General features: G+C 33.1%; 1 protein-coding gene across 7 annotated transcripts in view; it reads right to left on the reverse strand.

The window, feature by feature from the left end:
• KLHL13 (kelch like family member 13) overlaps window positions 1-22,598 on the reverse strand; it is a 208,239-nt gene that overhangs the window by 5,448 nt on the left and 180,193 nt on the right. For all 7 annotated transcript variants that reach the window (XM_045538708.1, XM_045538706.1, XM_045538702.1 and 4 more), the window contains 3 exons: window positions 15,175-15,307; window positions 14,429-14,625; window positions 5,718-6,513 (listed from right to left, as the gene is read on the reverse strand). In XM_045538708.1, coding sequence (XP_045394664.1) covers window positions 5,718-6,513; window positions 14,429-14,625; window positions 15,175-15,307 — 1,126 coding nt within the window. The remainder of the gene's footprint in view (window positions 1-5,717; window positions 6,514-14,428; window positions 14,626-15,174; window positions 15,308-22,598) is intronic.

Raw genomic sequence — 22,598 nt, forward strand, 5'->3', positions numbered from 1 at the left:
GAGACAGATTACTTTTCTGCTCTGTTCAATAATTTCATTTCATCGTCAAATTCACTATGCAAAGTACTTTTTCCTCCTCCAACCACACTTATATTGTACCACTTCTCATCTCTCTATTGACTTCTTTTTCCACTTACATTAGCTTTGAATTTTTAGTCTTATTTCAAAGGCTTTTAATATTCTCATTTTGATCTATTGTCTTGTTGGCTTTGTTCATTGCTTAAGGCCTGGATCTTTACCAACTCTGTTTCTTCTAAACTCTTCCATCAACTAGGATTCCACAAAATCTTTCCCCTAAACAAGGACTATTTCCACAATTAATAACAAGTTAAACTGCCACATGTCCCAATAATGTTTTTTACTATGTCTAGTCACTGGATGTCTTTTTAAATGTTCATTTCCATTTGCCTTTGGCATGACTTTCACCTAAATGACAAGCAGAATCCTACTGAATATACATTATTTTCTCTCTCTCTCTCTCTCTCTCTCCACTTAACAGAGGATCTAGTATATTGATTGGTACCTGGCATTAGCAAAGTAATTAATACGAGGATTTTATGATAAAGTAATCTAATCACACATTCTGCCAGAAAAGGGTTTAAAAAGACTGCCAGAGGTCATCTTCTCCATCTATTTGAAACCAGACAGGATTGACTACCATTTTATATTTTTCTTAATGTAGGACTTTGCATTAAACTTTGAAATTTCTAGATTATAACTGTTTTTCCTTACATCTAATTCAAACTGTTCTGATATGGTTTCTGCTAGTTTCCTCTTATTCTTTTTATAGTGGAGTTAGAACTTGAATATTCACTTTTTATGATTATTATTTTTCTACATAGAAAGATAATGCTGTTTTTCTGTCAGGGAGTTAGTTAATTGTATTTTTCCCTAGTAGGGGTTATAAGACTTTATCTATACTTTCTCATACAGGAGTTTCTCAGCGAAAGATGGCTATTAACCAGTAATAACACAATAACTATACAATAGTTCATCATCTCTAAACTTTTCTTCTTCCAGATAAATAATCTACCTTCGTTAGCTTTTCTAGTCTTTTAATCTTTATTGTCAATCTTTAGACTTTCTCCAGGCAGAACTGCTGTTGATATCAGTCAAATCAATAGTATTTAGTTTTAAAATAGAATGCATCTAATTAAAAAGTAGATACACATGCTCTTATTTCTATTTTCCATATTTAAAAGCCAGTCAGATATAGGTTAGTGCCAACAACTCTGATGGGAGGAGAAGGCAAGGGATTACGCAAAGCAAAGAGTTGGAGCCACAAAGCAGTGCTTCCATCACTGTCTAGAAGAGCTGAGAATGTTAAGGAGGCAACTAGGAAAATCTAGAGCAGGCGTCAGCAAACCTCAGCCCATAGGCCAAATCCAGTCTACTGCCTGTTTTTGTATGGCCCACAAGATAAAAATATGAATGGTTTTACATTTTTAAAAGGCTGGAAAAGAATTAAAAGACCATTTTGTAATGTATGAAAGTTATATAAAATTCAAATTTCAGTGTTCATAAATAAAGCTCTGTTGGAGCACAGCCTCACCCATTTGTTTATGAATAGTCAACGGTTGCTTTTACACTACAACAGCAGAGTTGATTAGTTGTAACAGAGATTGAATGGCCCACAAAGCTGGAAATATAATAGATTCCTTCTGGCCCTTTACAAGGACAGTTTGTTGACCCCTAATCTACAGAATCAACTTCAGTAGTCTGGTGGCCTAGTTTTTAAGTTAGAGAATCTCTCCAATTTAAGAATTACACTTCAACTGGCTATTTCACATATATCAGAAATTCTTATTTTCTCAGACGATTCCATGGGAGTTCTGAATTGGCCCCAAGACATGATATGGAACTTAACTTTTCTTTGAGATGAGTAAAGAGATTAGGCCTGAAGAAAACCATTTGAACAGTGATGACTCCCATAGAGGGGGGATAGACTCCAGAAACCTAGAATGTGTGTTAGTGATCGAGAAAACCCCAAATCCATTAAAGGATATGGAAACATTGGATAAATTTTAGTGATTTTATTGTACATTTGAAAAAGTTCTAACATGTTTTCTATAAGTTATTTCATTATTTGACTTATTAATATTTAACTGAAGTGAAAGATATCTGAGCTGTCATATTCTTCAATATAGAAAACCTCAATGTTAGATTGATTTCTTATATGACATAATTTTGAAGGATGCCAGAAATAACTGACTCCTTTTTCACTTAAGTGACAGCTACTCTAAGCTTCCCCTAGTTTCCCACTGTAACCAGTGTCAAAGGAGGCAGAGTTTCCAAGGAATTATATTCTAGCAATAAAACAGGCCCATGCACATGTGCGCATGCACACACATACATACTGATGATCTTTTTTTATTTTGATATGCCATGGCCTTAGCTTTTCCTTAGGTCCATACACTCTATAAAAGGATTCAAAAAGGCCAAATGCATTAAAATGATCTAAAATGTCTTACAAACATTTCCACAGTTTTTATAATTATATATAGGCAATGGTTACTGTGCATATGAAGAATAAATGATGTACTGGTACTAATGAACCTATTAAATTGTTAAATGACTTTCTCATCAATCTCCTTTTCCTGCCACCCATTCCCACTACCCTCTCTATTTACATAGGCATATGAATATGTCAGTGTAATCAGTTACGATGGGAATGTTTATTATAACAGATGTTTGTGTGTGGAAGGGGGGATTATATAAAAAAAAAACACTTGCGGGGCAAGAGAAAAGTTAAAAACTCAGTCTCTGGCTGGAACATTCAGAAATATAGGCAAGAGTTCATCTGGAACCAAAATCTACTATTATAGAAGAAAAAGTAGGCCCAAGAAAACTGGAAAGGGTAACTGATACAAATTCTTTACTTATTTATATAATGAGAAACATTATTAATGGATAGAATTCAGAAGAACTCATTGATATTGTTCTTTAGGAGCGGGGGTAACCAGGGCAGGTTACATCAAGTTTGGTTACTTCAACAATACAGAGTGTGATAAGACAAAAACAATCTGCTTCTTGCTCCTGTTTGAGTATAACATAGAAAGAACCCAAAGCGGGTGGGGTTAGTCAGAAAAAATGAAGTCTCTTGCTTCTTCCTCTTATGTCATCATGCTTTTTGGCCTGAAGGTTCTCCTGGAATCAAGACTCTCAATTTGAGGGCACTTAACAAGTCAATCACATATATTTTTTTTTTAATTTCCAAAATATTTTAACTTAAAATATTTAGTACAGGATGTATTTCATGGGTATGCTGATTTTACGGGATGCAATCATTTTCTACAAAAGTTTAGTTACGTATAGATTGCAAGAGATCATTTCAAATGGAATGAAATATCAAATAATTGGATTATAATTGGATTGGAGTTACTTCTTGGTATGAAGTGTTTGTGTCTATTTTATTATCAAATGTATATTTTTTTGAAAAATTCAGTTCATGAAATAATATAAAAATGGACCTATATTTACCATTTAGAGGGGGACTTTAAAAAAAATCATTATCCAAACTAAACAAACAACATACACACAAGCAAAAAAAAAAAGAATTTTAAAAAGATGAAAATAAAAAAGTTATTATCCTTGGATTAAGCTTTGGGGATTTTATTTTTGAAACCTAAATATAATCAAATGGTTAATATGAATTTGAGAAGAGCTCAGGAAAAGTATGATTCCTTCCTTTTCACTTTCAAAATGAAAGAGGAAGACTGTTTTTAATCAGAGATGGAAGGGGGTTTCCGAAGATCATGAGCAAGGAAGCCCGTGCATGAACCACTTGTCCAACAGGGTAGTCTATTGCTTATTCCTGGATTGGTATAACATAGGAGGAACTCAAAGGGAGGAGAGTTAGAAAAAAGAAGTCTCCAGCTTCTTGGTTTTATGTAATGACTTTCATTGGCCTGAAGATTCTAAACTCCTAAAAGAATAAGGGCTCTAATTAATATTAGGAATACTATATTGAAAACTTAGTAGCTGCATATTAACAGAGGTGATTACATCAATAATCAAGCACTGACTTTCTTGAAAAATGGAGCTATTTCCTTTGAGAAGTTTCAAAATGACCACTGACTGCCATGGTTGATGACCTATAATTTCTGAATTCTTAAAGATTATCTTACACAAATGGCTTTTCTAACAAGCAACCAAGTCACTGCTTGCACCTTCTGGATATTTCCAAGTATCATAAATTCAAAATAGTATAATAGCATGAAAACAATGCATGTGGGTTGACTTAAGGCACCTAAGTGACAATTCTACACCGTGAGCACTAATGCCTCAAATTCTTTTAAAAGTCTGATTATTAAAATATATTGGGAAACCTATGTATTATGTATTATGATTATGCCATCTAATCCAACAATCTAGAAAGTCTTAGAAAAAAATATCACTGTAACAACAAAGGGAAAAAACTGTGGGTACAAAAGATCAGAACCATAAACTTCCTCAGCATTATGGAGCCTGGAACATTGGTCAACAACAAGAACTCTATTTATAATAGAGAATAAAAGAAGAGGAGTGAAAAAAAAAAGCCAAACAGTAATGGCAATGACATATATATTAGTCACAACATAAAATATGGTCTTCTTGCCATTCTTTTTGGAAAAGGTATACTATCCTAATTTTCTCTAAAATAACAAAATGGCACCTTTTAAGGTTAATATATATAGTCAAGGTATTTATATGTTAAAGTGTACTTGTGACCAATCTTAAATTAGGAAGACAAAAAAGTGACCATCAAATAAAGCTTACCAGATCAGTTTACAGTGAAGAAAACTATCTAGTATTTCACCGAGAGAATGATTTTTAAAACTAATAGTCACAGATCATAATGTTCATACTAAATAAACTTCGGATAATACTGAACTTTGTACATTTAATCTATAAAGAAAATTATCTTTACAATGTGGCCTCTGATAGGTAATAAATTATATAAAAGAAGAAACAACAAAAGTCTTATGTAAGGCAGGATTTTAACCTGTTCAGTAAAATATCATGTGGGCTTTTAAAAAATGGAAAATGAGGAAACATTCCAAACTTCTGTCCGAGATTCCATTACTATTTAAATTATCTAAATGTACTTTGTAGATGAACCTTCAAGATATATACTGCACATGGTCGGGCGCGGTGGCTCACACCTGTAATCCTAGCACTCTGGGAGGCTGAGGTGGGTGGATCGTTTGAGCTCAGGAGTTCGAGACCAGCCTGAGCAAGAGTGAGACCCCGTCTCTACTAAAAAAAAACAAAGAAATTATATGGACAACTAAAAATATATATAGAAAAAATTAGCCGGGCATGGTGGCGCATGCCTGTAGTCCCAGCTACTCAGGAGGCTGAGGCAGGAGGATCGCTTAAGCCCAGGAGTTTGAGGTTGCTGTGAGCTAGGCTGACACCACAGCACTCTAGCCAGGGCAACAGAGTGAGACTCTGTTTCAAAAAAAAAAAAAAAGAAAAGATATATACTGCACAAATATATTTTGCAACATATTGATTTATTTGTAAGATTTAATGTGTGCCCTGGCCAACAATGTCTGCCCAGATAAGGCATACAAATAGTCTCTCATATTTTCTAAGAAAAATAGTTTAACAATAAAACCCTAGCTACATTTTTTGTCTTTAATTTTTATAGAACTACTTCTTTTATTATTTGACAAGAACTTTTGGGTAAAGAGAAATTTGTCTTTATGTTTAATATAAATGCACACACTTACGCAGTTCACCAGCTGCATTTCGCCCACCAACTGCATACAGATATCCTTTCAGAGCACTTAGGTGGAAGAAGGTGCGCTTTTCATTTAAAGATGCAACCTGCATCCATTTATTGTATCGAGGGTCAAATCTGAAGACTGTATCGACCGCCGTTTTTCCTTTTGTGTCATAATTACTCTGTCCACCAACGACATAGAGGAAATTTCCGATGACGGCAATGCCATGCTGGTATCTTGGGGCATCCATGGGGGCTAACGATTTCCACTCATGGGCCTTTTCATCATACATGCGCAATTCCTTACTGACAACCAGCTGCTGCCTCAGCACTCCTCCTAGTGTAACCAAATGAGTGGTGTCAGACCGAATGGCAGTCCTATCTGACTGCATAACTGGCTGCATGTATGGCATCATTTGGTAATTGCTGGCTTCCAAAAGCAAATTCACGCATGTATTGTCAGTTCTCATGAAATCCACCGTTTGCACGTAATTAATGAGCTCCTGTGGTGTCATCAATGGAAATCGTATGTTCTTCATTAATTTTGCAGCAAAGTCCATCCGAGGCTCTTCCAGGCGAAGCCAACGACAGGTGGCCTTAAAGAGCTCAAGTTCAGTGCAGTGCTTAAGGCTATTACTGGAAAGCACAAAGGCAAGACGCTCGAAAGGAAGTTTCAAGAACTCCCCGGTGCTCAGCAATGCAGGAAAATTCTTCAAAACGAAACTGTTAACGTATTTATCCACTTCTGTCAGATTGTAGGTGTTGGCAATCCGCCCAACTTCGACACAGTTGTCTAAAGTGACCTATTTAAGCCAATTTTAAAAAATTAAAACATGACTACTTTCATAACACTGACATCTCTATAACACAAATACCTGTTCTAGAAAAGAGTAAATTATGCTTCTTAATGTCCATATAGATGCAAATAAAGATTCTTATCTAAAGGCATCAATGATCTAAAGAGAATTCAAACCACCTATACCTAATCCAGTACAAGGATGACTAAAAGAAAACGATCAAAGCCTATAGGTTAGAAGCTACTCTAAAAAATGATGTTATAATTTGACTATGGCCCAAATAATTCATTTTCTCTCTTCAAAAGTTGTGTCCCCCCAAAAAAAAATTGATAAAATTCTCACCAGATGAAAATGTTGGGAAAATAGGGGATTATTCTATTTTGGTTCATGTCAATCCACTTCTCAGTCATGATTCTTAAAAGTATCACACAGTTAGCAGATCCACAAACAGAAAAGCTCTAATACCCGATTCCTAGATTTTCCTTTCATGCAAACAGGCATCATTCATTACTATCATACATTTTTTGGTTCCTTCAAAAGTTTTCTCATGATGAAAGTAATTTAATAGGACAATTATTCCTAGGGTGAAGGTATTTTACACATTATGTATCTGGAAATAGAAGCAAGGAAATAAGGTTTTTAAGAACAGGAGGGGTGTATATACACAAAATCACTCGTGTAGATGAGTTTTTGGTATCTATGATGACTGCTTCCGTCTGGGAAAGGTAGCTTTCCTTAGCCCATCTCTTACTCTCAGCATACTCTACATCTGTCTGGGTCAAAATGAGCCCAGAGCCATTTCCCCAGCACAGAGTAAAATATGTCACAAAGCAGAAAGCAGTCAAAGGAGAGAAGCAATAGAGAGGCCTTTCCTCAGCAGAACCTCTTTTCAATGCTCTAATAACTGGTCAAAAGGAAAAATGGGAAAAAATCATATCAGCAAATATAATACCAGGAATAAATCACAAAACAAGCCTACCATACAAATGTTAGTGTGTGTGTATATAAACACAGAGACAGGTCACAGGGAAAGGACTCTATTTGTTTTTAAATTTTGTCAGAGTGTTTATTCACAATGTCACACAAATCTCATCAATGTATTGTTAACCTCATAACTATATTGTTAACATATTGGCAGATGGTTAAGAGAAAATTGGCTAATGCTCCTATTGACATTTTATTTAAAAGCTGAAATGACACTAATGGCATTACTCCTGTGCATAAAATAACAGCCCAGTTAGGATATAATACCACTGAAAGCTCTAAGGTTAACATATACACACAGCTATTCTCAAAAATTTATTACTCAAGAAGAACCCAGAGTCTTTTAAGCAGCTGGTTTGCTTTAAAAAATTACCAAAAATGTTTAATTGCTTATTATACTTAGTAGCCATATGTTTAAAAATACCTGAAACATAACTGTAACACAAAAGAACTAAGAAAATAAATTAGCAAATTATGGGCCTCCAGAAATGCACTGCATAGCACTATATCAATATGTTGGATTTCTAACGTGGTTAATAAAAAGTCCATTTTAATCTAATTTTAGTAGTGGCAGGTTGGTGTCTCATAAAATTTTAAGCTGTGTAAATGGAATTATAGTCAATACTTAATTGCCCATATCACCCTGGGTGGAAGGGACTCCTGTTTGGGGTATGGATCCACTTCCCAAGGCAAGTAAGAAATAGGCCTTCCCCAAAGCAAAAGTAATTTGCATTTTTGAACATGTTTACTAGTATGGTTAAGCAAAAGTTGGTGACAACATAGATATAATTCCCAAGTACGCAGATTCTCCTCATTACTGATATGATTACTAATAAAAACAACAAAGAATGGCTACTTTAAGTGGGCAAAATGATACTACCAGTTGTTAGTCAACAAACTTAAATCTAAATTTATAATGTGCAAAATAGACCAAGATTAAAGATTAGACACTGAACTGTAGAATTTAGAAATGGAAACAAGATATCTAATCCATTCCCCTTTTCCCTCTTCAACTTTATCCAATGAGAAAACAATTACTAAAATCACAGGAGAAACAAACCTACCTTTTATTTAAGAGTATTTGGAAAATGCCTTCTATATATCAGTACACTCATATATACAGACATACAGGACTGGAAAAGACTTTGACAGACCACCTAGTCAAAACAGATAGCTGCCTGCTCTTTTCTTAAAAATCACCAGAGAATGGTATTTCATAACCTTCTGAATTGCCATATTCTTGATAAAAGGACTAAGTATTTTCTATAGCTCATGTAGAACAGCTACCACACTGTGGGTATATAATGAAAGTTAAATCCTACGAACATCAACAATATAAAAATTAAAGATGTGATGATAGATGCAATTAAAAATAAGATACCTGTTGAATTTATATAACAAATTACTAGAAACTTATTAACTTAAAAGTGAGACACAGATAAGAAAGCTATGTAATAGGAAATTAATTCTTATCAAGTATTGTAATAAAAGATTAAAAATTAATCATAGAATATTGGGATTAAAGAAGCAAAGCCTACAATAATAGTTAACAATATAAGCAGACCCAAACTGACAAAATAATAGTAAACAATTTTTTGGAGAAATACGGGATTATTCTATTATGGTTCATTTAAATGCACTTCTCAGTTATGTTTCTTAAAAATGCCTCAGCTAGCAGATCTCCAAACATTTAGCTTAAATGGTATTAAAAAATGGATGGATACCTGTAGTAACATAATATATAATACAATTTATGTATATAATAGAATATATTATACTTTGAAAATATAAAAATATGAAGTTTAAAGTTTATTTTTAAAATTCCTAAGTATAAGGAACTCTAATTCCATCTGAACTCATCTTATCTCATCTGAAACCTGGCCAAAATTCCAAAGATGATATATTTAAAAGCAGAGTTGTAACAAAAATTAATCCAAATAATTATATTAGCATTTAAAAGGATAGAGCAGCAAAAAAGCACAAAATTCTTCAACGATGTATGGAAACTGATAAAATTGTTTTTAAAATAATCAAGTGCTCATTTAAGCATTCTTGATATAAATTATTCTATTACAACCAAACAACCTTCACAGTCATCCTAAAGGCAGTTCCAACACCATAATTTTGCAAGTGGTATTCTCATTAATATATTGGTACTCACTGCTGTTATACTGTTCAAATTATACCTGATGTACCCAAACACTATCATTAACATAATTTGATATTTTAGTAGCAGATTTCATCAGAAATCTCAGACTTTTTGTTAAAGATTTGTGTTTTATACCAAAAAAAAATCCTATTTAGAAAAAAAATTTGTATCTGCTTTTGTACTCTCAAGGGAAATGCAAAAACCAGCCTGACATCTAGTACAACTAACGCAGTAAAATGAAAGCATGTCCACAGAAACAGACTAGGAAGGAATCAAACAAGCTTCCTTGGCTAGCAAAGGATGTACAAGCATCTTCTCTCAAGCCTCCTTCCACAGGTGAGAACATCACAAGACACAAGGAAGGTACCTTCTGGTAAGAAGAACAAAGGGATGACTTAAAAACAAGCATGTTCTCACATGCATTCTCTCTCTCACGTGTTCTCTCTCTCTCTCTCTCTCTCTCTCTCTCTCTCTCTCTTTCTCTTCAGTGTCTAAATGTCATTTTAGGTGAATGCTGATGGTGTCTCCACAATGGAGAATTCAATTCTCTATTGCTTTGCACTCTGAATGTACTTCTTTTATTGAATGCAAAGTTAGTTATTACCATGGTCTTTGTGAGCTGAAGTGCCTTGGTCCCAGGCTAGGCCTCTTCTTCCCATAGAGAGTCCCATATGGCAGATAGGCAAAAATGGGTGGGTGGTCAAGGTTATAAACAGGACGATATTTAGAATTTTAACAGCCAGAACAGCATGGGTACCAACTAATCAGAATAGATACCTGACCATAAACAACTGGTATGACCGTCTGGGTGGTATTCGCTCAGTATCAGCCTTGGCAATAAGGGGGTCAATATTGGTTTGGTGGGGAAGGAAACAATTTTGATTCATTGTCAACTCTCATCATCTATACAACTTTTTCTCTAACTTGTATTAAATCCCTTCAAAGGTGAAAAAAATTATCTTAAATGACATGTCTGATAATCTTTATGGATAAGTCCAATTTAGATTAAATAAAGAATGTGAAATAAATGTACTATACAGGAAATCTGCACATCAAGAAGAAGGTCCCCACAGCAAAAGTAACTGTCTTTTCCAATGACTTCTTCTGATTCTTTTCATTTTCCTCTTGACAGAACCATGTTCTCCCTTTTCCTCTGCCTTTTGGCTCTCTCCTACATAATACCTCTTTATTTTCTGTCTCCAACTCTTTATCATCTCTAGTTACCTCAATAAAGTTTCTCTCCACTTCATTTTGAGCTCACCACCCCTATCACTGATTTAAAAATGTGCATGTAGAACCAGTAACGTATCTGTATCAAGGGGGAGAAAATGTAACTTTAAAAAAATACTTTAAAGAAAGAGTATCACCAAGTCTAAAGCCCAATGGCATCTTCATTCTCTGACGGAAAATGCTTTATACAAAAATAAAGATAAAGGTGAGAAAGAAACCATTATCCTTCTTTGTTTATTCTGTATATTTGTATATTTAAAATGTAATATTTCCTGTTCAATTACAAATGTCTTATTTCAGCAACCTAATGTTAAATTGGGTTTGCTTTGTGGACTAGCCTATAATCCTGCATAACAATAATTTTGGGGGGCAAATGCTAGACGTTAAAAATTTCCAATTGCAAACAATATGTATGTACCCCATAAAGATAAGAAAAATTAACTGTAACTTGTTTGTAAACTAGGGAAGGGGTACACAGTATTTAACATGTCATAGTTATGCAACATCTAAGGACAAAAAACAATGTAACTTTTATAAGTATGACTAAACAAAGGCAATTTTCCATTATCTTCATAGTATATAAAAGTGATTTTAGTTTTTCAGAATTTGTTACCTACTCTGTTTTATATCTGTCCTTCACTGTCAGCCTTTTGTATTCATTTCATTGTTATCTTTCCTATAACTACCAGGAAAATAACATAGCAAGAACCAAAATGTCAAATCCTATAAACTATAATACTAATTACCACCCTTAGAGAAAACTATTACTGCAAAGGATGGAAAAGATAGGAGGGGGGTTGGTTCTTGTATTATTAAGCCTGATGCTCTATATAGAAAACTGAAGTCTCTATTCCACCAAAGCCAAGTGTGACTTTAATATCATTCAAAGCTAATACATAAATGCTTTCAGGGTTATTTACTGATTTGTATTTTATATATCACTGCTCTTCTTCATCCATACAAATGGTGGAGGAAAGACAATATATGTAACCTAAACATTTGTACCCCTCTAATATGCTGAAATTAAAAAAATTAAAAAAAGAATAAGATAGAATAGAATTGTATGAGAAGGGAATTTTTCTTTCTAAAATATCAAACCCAAGTAGTGTTTTTGTTATGTGAGCTATGATCTCACTATATCATTAAGAACATACAACCTATTTCCTCTAAAACATTTGATTTCAGCACACAGTTCTTAAAACATGAGAACATTATATTTAAAAATTGTCTATAATAACTTAGCTCATGGGAGAACTAAAAAAATCCTGCTTTGAAAAATACTTATAGTATCTTGAAATGTTCAGTTCTTATAAGTAGAAAAGGCACAAGGACTACTGTTTTTCCTGTTTCATTTGATTGCTGAGAAGGAAAGAGGAAATAAATAGAGAAGGCTGTACATAGGCTTAAATAAGAAACAAAATGCATGAAAGATGAAGGAAAAGCTGGATTTCCCATGTTCCTAGAACTAATAACCTACCAAATTTTCTCAAAAATTACCATCAAGTCTGACAGGGGAGATTTCCATTGTAAAATCACACAAACATATCCTTTGCAAATACAATGAAGCACAAGTAAAGTAGAATGATGCTAATAAAAGAGGTGTTTCCTAAAAGTTCGTAGGTAAGAGAGTTCTAAAACAGAGAGAGGTAGGAGTAAACTATACCACAAGTAAGCTTTCCCAGAGAGAAGCCTCTTCTCCATTAGAAGTGGGTTTTAGGATGTCTGCAGGGGGCACAAGGAATGAAGAACATAATCTTTAAGACAATATTATGTGTTTACAAACATGAAGAAATTTCCAAAAGGTTAAAATAGACAGTTATAATAGATGTTTCAAATAGGTTAAGGAACGAACATTCCAATTACTAGAAATTTGTCAATATTACAAAATTACTGTGATGTCATCTTTAAATAAAATTGTTTCAAATAGAGTTATCTAGAACAAAGTTCTTTTCTATTATTTTGACAATAATATACTATTATAACTTTTTATATATTGTACATTAACCAGGTTGGTCTTCTCTTTCAGGTAAAAAAAACTGATCAAAACCAATGTCTGAAGTTATAAGTACCAAACCTCTTCATTAGAGAATAGGTAAACAATGCCTCTTGTTAGTGAATATTTCCAAAGAAATCTTGGCATTTTCCCGAGTTTGGCTCAGGATGACCATGTGTTGCTAAGATCAGCGTAAAGCAATGTTAAGAGTCTATAAACATAAACTTTAAGTGTTACTACTAAATTAAATACTAGACGAGACATTTTTAAAAAATACACTCAATGTAATTCATTTACTTGAAATGAAGTTGTTTATGATGTCAGTGACACAACTAGAGAAAAGATGCTAACAGCTTTTGAGGGGATGGGCCTTGTATGATTAAATTAAAATGAATTTTTTTTTTTTAGCGCCCAAATTCTGTAATGGAAGCAAGAATTAGCATGGGAAATTAACAAACTTCACTTAGGCAATAAAGAAGACAATACAAGTCAACGATATAACACCACGCTCCCATAAAACCCTTAAAAGTAGCAGTTAGTTTAAAACTTTACAAGTAATTGTGAGATAGTAGAGTACTTTAAAATAGAAACAAACATACAAAAACATGCTTTCAATAGTCCAGTTAAATTAGTTATTGTCTGACTTTGTAAGATAAGGAATACCTTATTAATAAAATAATTAAGGACATGTTCTCTTGAAAGTGTTTTAAAGAAGGTTCCATGTTCAAAATACGTAACTTTTTAAAGGCCTAACAGCAATTATTTACCAATGTTAAAACTGATATGAGTTAAATCAAGTATAGAAAAACATTATCCATCAACATGATGAGTTAAAAAATATATCAAAATTATTATTGTCAGAATTTTTAATCAGAAAAGCAAGCTCCAGGAGTTCTGGAAATCTTGGCAATGTTTCTGTACAACCCAGGCATTTAGTTTTCCAGAAGTAAAATTTAAGAGTCATAACAAAAATAAAACACTGTCTTGAGGAACTGCGTGACCGCAAAGTACTTCATTGATTGGTAGGTATATGTGCCCTCTCTTATCTATTAAAAAGCCTAAACACTATTAAGTAGATGATATGTTTCTATGGAATCAACACTTACATCCTTACAGGTTTGCACATAAGTGTTAATTCTTCTTAAGATCTAGCACCCACATTAAAGGAAGAAAAAAAATAACCAATCCTATTTTAAAAGACTTCTAGAAGCTCAGGTTACTTTTCCATTGAATTTCATTTAATAAGCCTGTTTGTATAAAATCATTAAGGTGAATAAAACCAGATTATGGTATATAACGTTATCAAACAAGCTAAGGTATGAATCTTTATCAAACACTGTTAGTATCTAATGTCATCTGATTACACACAAGGCTTTATTAAATGATTCCACTTTGTAAAAATGCACCTGTTTTAATTTCATCTTATTTCCAGACTACATACTATATAACACCTCTCTCTAATGGTGAGAGTTTCATATGTCTGCACAACAGATTTCATGAGTCCTACTCTAAGCAGGCTACATCAGAGTCTATCACAGGGAAAATCAGAGTTGAAAATACCTTACCCCAGATATGAGAAATACTTTACAGAAGTCCAAAACTGGCAGAATTTGCAGAAAGCTAGCAGCTTCCAGTGTGTCTTGAAGGTTGTCCATGTTAAGAGAAAGCTTTGCAGTATAAATGAAATCAATAATTTTCCTTAGACCGACTTTGCTCACACCATGAAGCTTAATGCACATTAAATCTTGTTCTTTCATTCCACCTTAAACAAAAAAAAATATTCAATTAAATGAAGGTGAATAATTAAGGTCAAACTCACTTCTGCTGCTAATTAGATGCAATAAAATCAAAGGAAAGTCTTATTCTGTGTAAGCATTCATAACAGAGCCAGTCTTCTGCATATTTTACAGTTAAAAGAGAGTACTTAAAAAGGATTATCTCTACACTAATGGAGGTCATATATGATACAAGCACTTCCAAAATGTTCTCCTGTCACTTCCTATCTTTTGGTGGATTAAAGATTGTATTAGCGGGACACAGAGTCTCTGATGGCCCGTTCAGATATGCGTTTGAAAAAGAAAACCTGTGAAATAAAGATGGACAGTATGAAAAAAATGTGCATCAATTTCCCATGTTATAACAGTGATACGCACAACCATAGGAAGGACTGTTGTATACTCCTTTTGAAACTGCTTCCTCTTGTAAAGGCATGGACCATAACAACTGAATTTCATGTTAGAAATAAGAAGATTTAAACACAGATTGTTCATATTTTTTTAATGTGGTTGCAGAGTTTAAAAAGGCAAACTACCTGTGAACATAGCCTTGAAGTAATCACTAGCAGATGCCATCATGACTCTATGCACAGGGAAGGCATCATCTGTGTCACCTGGCATCAGGGTCACATCACAAAGCAATCCTTCAAGTCGAAGCTGGTCAAAACCCTATAACAAGAACATGAGTTGAGCCACTAATCAAGGAAAATGAAGTTAGAAATTTCTGTGTGCTAACATTCTATTTACATATTAATGTAGTACAACATATTTGGGATATAAAGCTAACAGAATAATTACTTAGGAAAAGAAAAAATAACTGAATAGCTTTCTTGATATGTGACAATGTATATTTTCTTTCACTGTAGGAATAAAATAAAATTAAGACTAATTTAGATTAAGAACAAATAAGGGAAGAGTATGTACATTCACTTATTTACACAATCATCAACTTTTACCTTATTTTGAAAAAAAAAATACCATATACACCTCTGTTTCCCCATCTGCAGAATGAAGGTATTAGACTGTCCAATGTTCCTTTCTATGATAATATTTTAATTGTCCTTTTGTAGTGCTTTACTAACATATCTTGGTTTTGGCTTTTCTTTCTTTTTTTGGGGGGGGAAGAAGGTAGAAAGCATCTGTACTAAGTGCAAGATAGGAGTTCTTTCTAACAGTTGAATTGTTCCATCTCTTTGAGAATTAGATATGGTGCTTTAGATATTCCTATACTCAGTACATTGCTGCTGCTTGACCAATTATCTTTCAAGTTTCAGGATTGGGATTTAATTATCTCTGGTGAAAGGATCCCAGAAAGCCCCAACATGAGACTTAATTGTTCCCAAATACCTAAAGGCTTATTGGAGAATTAACAGGTTAGCACCCACAGTACAGAGGAGGGACAAGGCTCTAGTGAGAAGAATGCCTGTTGATTAGCTCTTTCGCTTACACCCTTCACGGTCCCAACCAATGACAACTAGATAGTTGTTCCTTAGGTCTACTCTTGGAAGAATGAGAAACACTTCTAACATTATAACACGCTGAATTCACAAGGTATACGTATTTCAAAACATCATGTTTCACACGATAAATATATATAATATTTATTTGTCAATTAAAAAACAAATAAAAGGATTACAACAGGCTGGTAAAGTGAACTGAAAGGGGACAATATATAATTTAATAACAAGGCCAAAAAAATGAAGAATTTGTCAAGATTGAGTCTGCAGTTTCAAAGACAGAAATGTTTCATTATAAAAAATCGGGAATATAGATATATAAATTGCTTTCTAATAATATAATAATGTAATACAATAAGAACCAACAGCAAGGATTATTCTATCCCCTTCATATCTTAATGACCTCAAATAAAACTTTAAATAAAGTTATGTTTCACAGATTTAAGAAGCAAAAGGCATTAACATACTAAGGGTGCAGTTTTCAAAATATTGATCCTATACATATGTACAATATAAACCTCAGTCTAAGCTTTTAAACATAATTTTAAAATTGCTTTCTAAAGAAAATGCTTCAATTACAGAACTGGATCTTCAAAGAGATTATTTGATCCAGCCACTTTCCCTCTAGGGAGAAGAGATGAATATTTTTATTCCAAAAAATATATATATATCACACATATAATTTAGAACAAGATTATATACCATATTTTTATTTCCCCAACAATGACTGACATATGTTTTTGATCACAAATATTAAATCTTTCACAAATGCTTTTTCCTTTGTAAGCACAAACATTATATAGCATAACCCACTATTTTCATTTTTCACTGCTAATTCATCTGCTATCCCTGTTATTCAGAAAAAAAAGTAGAAGGAAAATATTAATAGCTCATTGTGTAAAAAGAGATGTTAATTTTAGGGGAATATTTGTATGCTGAAGGTAAGAAATGGCTCTTCTAAAATTCATGTATGGGGTCTAAATTGCAGTAAGTTTATGGGAATCATCTTTCAAATGTAGATGTGTATTGGAAAGTACTGAATGTGGACACTGGGGTAGGGAGAAGACAGTCAAGCAATAGAGAATGAGGGAGGCATCAGCTGGTACAGCTGAAGGACTAGCATTTTTGAATTATCCAGCATTTGGCATAGCATTTACACTTAATAAATGTTCAATTAATACATGAACAAACAAGCCAGATTTTACCCAGAAGTTACCATTTGGTACTTTAAAGCCATATAGTCACATGGGATAGAAGTTTAATTTTGTGACAAGTTAACTAGAAACCAAGAAATTAGTTGTAAAACCTCTCCAAATACTAAAATAAGTTGTGCTTAAAGTGTTTTTTTGTGGTAGATGGTAAAGTTTAAGGTAAGAGAAAAGGAACTGAGCCAGGAGTTGAAGAGAAAAGGTTGGCTCCCAATGGCTTGGCTTTTTTTTTCTCCCTCCAATAAATTTCAGGTTAAAAAAATTAAATATGGGGTTGGGGGTTTTTTGATATCAAAATACAGAAGGATATAAACTGAAAACTAAAAGGCCACCACTTCTACTTACTAAAAGTAACTACTGTTAACAGTTTACTATATATACTTTAAGACTTCATTCTATATGTGTGTGTGTGTGTGTGTGTGTGTGTGTGTGAATGATCTACATTATGCTTGTATGTATATAGGACTTTTTAAAGTCGAGTACCCTTGTGCATTTTAAAATTCACTTGAGCAGATAACATGGACAGGCTTCTATTTCAGTGTATATATATTTACTTCATTCTTTTTAGTGGGTGTATAATAATCCATAGTGTGGGCATACCTTAATTATTTATGCATTCCCCCTTGGTTGAACACTTAGGTTGTCTCTCAACTTTTGCAATTATAAGCAATGCTGCAATGGATCTCCTTGTACATACATATACTTAGTTGTATAAGTATATCTGTGGGAGATATGCTTAGAAATGGAATTCTTGGTTTTGAAGAATAAGTATTTTCAGAGTTTCGATAGCTAATGGCAAGTTAAAGTATTTGGTCTTTATTGGGATAAATATCATACCTTGGTTACTGGCAAAATGAGAGATATCAAGGTATTAATGATAAGAGCCTAGGTGCTGTATGCTCCACATGTTATTTTTATTCATCGAATATTTTTTTACTTCTGCCAGATGAAACTAGTATGATCAAATAATTTTTGAATCTTCTTTTCTAAAGTATATGTGGATAATAACTTTGAAAAGCAATCATGGCTTATTTAATCAAAAGCAATGATTATATCCAATCAGTTATTTTCTTCCACTAAAAAACGGAAACAAATAAGAAACCTTCCTGGCTTATCTGATAGCCCCCCCGTCTTTAAAATATTCCTGCAAATACTGTACACTTGGAATTGAATAATGTCAATAGGCTCTATACCTACTATTTATTACTTCTTTTTTTTTCCTTTTGAAAAAAAAAGGTATGGCTAATGTATCTTGTATCATTAACTATGTCATTTCTCATTTTGTCCATATTCCATTAAAACTGCTTGTGTAGGTATGTACTCAGTCCTCAAAATCTAGACAGCTCAGTTCAGCTAAGACCCTAGGAGTCTTTACCCTCTTCACAAATCTGATCATTTTGCTTCCCTTTACATTATCATTAAAAAAATCCTTTAAACTTTCTCAGCATAATCTGGTGTCCCAAAAGAAAAGAAGCTGAGGTGACTTGAACACTTTTATCACATTCTGAGTATCTTCTATTCTAAGCTTAATTTATCTACCCTTGGCAAATTGTCTGCTTCTGTGAGGTTTTGCATTTATTTTCACTACATGTAAAGTAGTTTCCCTTTCTATACATTTCATAACCTTTATTTTCATATGCACAAATGAATAATCTAACTATCCAACTCTGTATTTGTCAATTGTATTCCAGATTATTGCTATATTTATCCAAATGAGATCTGTCAATTCAGATTGTTTTCATACAGATTCTAAACATCTTGTTTGTATGTCACTTTCTGGATATCCCAGGTTTGTCTAAAAAGAAGTTCCTTCTACAACACACATTGTATAGAAGAAGGCAGTCATTTCTCTAAACAAATTTTATACTGTAATCTTCTAGTGGAGTATGCACACATTAAAAGAAAAGGGAGGGGTTTTTTGCTTTCACTCCTAGTATAAATCTTTTCCCCTATTTAAACTCCAGGACGATCCTCAAAGATAATCTGCACACTCAAAATATGTCCTTTTCTGGTAAAATCATTTCCTTCCACAAAATTTGTACACACTCATCTTGTCAGATTTCTATAAATTTTATCATCTATTTCCATATGCTAGTCCACTACATGCCTATACAGCTCAGCTTTATGTAAATTGCTCAGTTTCCAATTTGTTTTTTGAGTGTTCTTAAAACTGTTTCTGCTGATTTAAACTCATTTTCTTTCTGTCTTAACACTTATCTTAGTTCTCTATTTTTTTATTTCTTCTGGGCCTTGAGTTTAATAAGGGCTTACATGTCCTCAATTTCTTTAAATTCACCCTTCTTTTTATACATCTCCCCATATCTTCTCCATGTTACTTTGAGGCAAAAAAGTGCATTAACAACATATTTTTCTCTTCTCTGTATTAAACTTACTCAGTGTCTCAAAACTTCAAATGTTATTAAATAGGGGGAGGTGCTTATACCCTGAAAGACTGAAACATATTAAATGAGTTTGATACATTTTTAGATGAGTGTATTAAAAGCAAAAGAGAATGAGTTGACATTACAGAACCATAATATAGAAACCAGATAAACTATAAACAATTTATATAAAAAGTTGGTTGGATGTCAATAACTTTCAAATGAAATATGAAGCTATTGTGAAAAAACTACATTGATACCATCAGATATTAAAAAGGAATCTGCTAAGCAAATCTTTCCATTAAATTCTGCACTAGAAAGAATTTACTAGCATATTATATCTAGTTTTGATCATTGTAATTTTGAAAAGGAAGTAGAGAAAAAAGGAAATACACCCTAAAAAGAACAATAAAAATTATTAATGGAACATAAGTTCTATAAAAAAAGATCAAGGAAATAAAGAAAAGAAGATTAAGGAATTGTTTTACTCCAATCTTTAAGTAAATGTAACGTATTAGATCAAAACTATACCAGCCATATTTTTATGAGGCTGTTCTTCATTTTACTCAGAGGACAGAAAAGGAACAGATGCATGTAAGTTGAAAGAAATTTATAGGTTGGACATAAATGTTTATATTGATATTAAACTCTGCTCTCATTACATAACACTGCTTGGAGTTTAAAAACTTGTAATGGCTTCCTATCACTGCATCATATCACAACTCCTGGTTTTGAAAGACTTCTCTAATGTGGCCCCAACCCAACTATTCAACTTTATTTTTTATTAGTTCCCTATTTACTCTGTCCCATCTTATCAGGTTGTTCTCCAAACTGTCTCATCAGTAAAAACCCAGGTTTACTCCTTTTCCAATACTTTTATTTATGCCATTAGTTTTCACCTGGAATATCCTCCCCCCTTCAAAGACTAATTTAAATCTGACCTCCTTCGCAAAGCTATCTCTAACCAAATCTCTTCTAAAATAATCAGGCAACTTTATTTTAGAGTTGACAATTTAGAATTCAATTATATCTTATAAATTTCCATTTTCTGTGAGAGAGACTTGATTTATGTTACCTCCTGAAACACCTTAAAACCAGGCAAAATATATGAAAACAAATAGTTTTAAAAGAGCAAAGGAGAGATATCTGCAAAAGATGAGAAACAACTAGGTATGCCATAAGATCGTTACAACTTACTGCCTAGTGATTCCAGAGGTACAAGGAGAGGGAACTCAGATAAATCTCAGCATTCTCCCAGGGCTGAGAGTCTGGGGAGACCAAGGCAGCTAGGGCAGAATACAAGAGGAGAATTCTGCCACAGAGAGAGGACTCTCTTTTACTGTATATTAGTTTACAAAATAAAAAATGAAAGTATAGTAAAAGATACACAAAGTTAATACTAATTAAAATAAAGCTAGCATGACAGTAATATCAGACCAAATAGATTTCAGAGCAAAGAATATTACCAGGGATAAAGTGGGTCATTTCATGATAAAGGTCAATTGGCCAAGAGAACGTAAAATCCTTATATCTTTATGTGTCTAATAACAGAGATTCAAAATACATGAAGCAAACTCTGACAGAACTACAAAAAGAAATAACCAAATTTACAATTATAGTTGGAAATTTCAACACCATTCTCTCATGAATTGATTTTAAAAATGACAGCAATCAGTAACAATGCAGAAGACTTAACACTATCAACCAACTTGACTTATTTGACATTTATAGACTACTTCACCAAATAACAGTAAAATGCAAATTATTTTCAGGCACCTATAAAACATTTACCAAGATAGACCATATTCTGGGCCATAAAAATATTCTTAAATCACTATGTGCTGACAATGAATAGATTTCCAAAATAGACTTGGTGGGGAGGCAGATAGCAAGTAGGAGGAAAAGGGTATATGTGATCCCCTTTGTATATACTTTAGGTACACTGTGTATTTCTTACTCCATATATTTATACAATATGCCAGTGTGTATTTTTCATATATGTATATGTTTATAATGCTTAAAAAAATTCTTAAAAATTTTAAAGGGTTGAAGTCATACAAAGTATGTTCCCTGAGCATGGTTGAATTAAATTAGAAATCAAAAACAAAAAAATCCCCCAATATTTGGAAACTAAGTAGCATACTTCTAAATAACCCATGAAGAAATCCAAAGAGAAACTAGAAAATATTTTGAACTAAATTAAAATATAATATGTCAGAAATTGTGGGATGTAACTAAACTGTACTTAGGGGAAAATATCAGTCAATGACTATATTAGAAAAGAAGAAATATCTTATATGGAAGAGTTCAGTTTCCTCCTTAGGCCATCCCAAATTAAGCAGGAGAATAATGGAAATAATAAAGATCATAGTGGAAATCAATGAAATAGAAAAGAGAAAAATAAAGAAAAAGCAGTAAAACCAAAAGCTATTTCTTTGAGAAAATCCATAAATCTGATAAAACTCTAGCCAGGCTGATTAGAGGAGAAAAAAGAGAGAAAATACAAATTACCAACATCAGGATTGATAGAGGTGATAGTAAGGAAATATGAACAACTATATGCTAATAAATTTGGCATACAAATTCTGTGAAAGACACAAGCTATTATACTAAAGTTTATTCTAGAAGAAATAAATAACCTGCATAGCCACATGTCTACTACACGATGAATTTAAATTTAAAATTCAGTCCCCAAAGAAAACTTTAAGCCATGATGGTTTCACTGTTTAAATCTACCAAACATTAAAAAAAAGAAACACCAATACTCCACAAATACATCCAGAATATTAAGAGAGGGAATCTGTCCCAACTTATGATATATGGACAGCATTATCCTACTACCAAAACCAGACATAAGCAATCAAATAAAGCTAAGATCAAAATCCACCAGGAACACAGATGTAAAAACTCTCAA

The sequence above is a fragment of the Lemur catta genome, chromosome X, assembly GCF_020740605.2.
Source record: "Lemur catta isolate mLemCat1 chromosome X, mLemCat1.pri, whole genome shotgun sequence".
NCBI lineage: Eukaryota > Metazoa > Chordata > Mammalia > Primates > Lemuridae > Lemur > Lemur catta.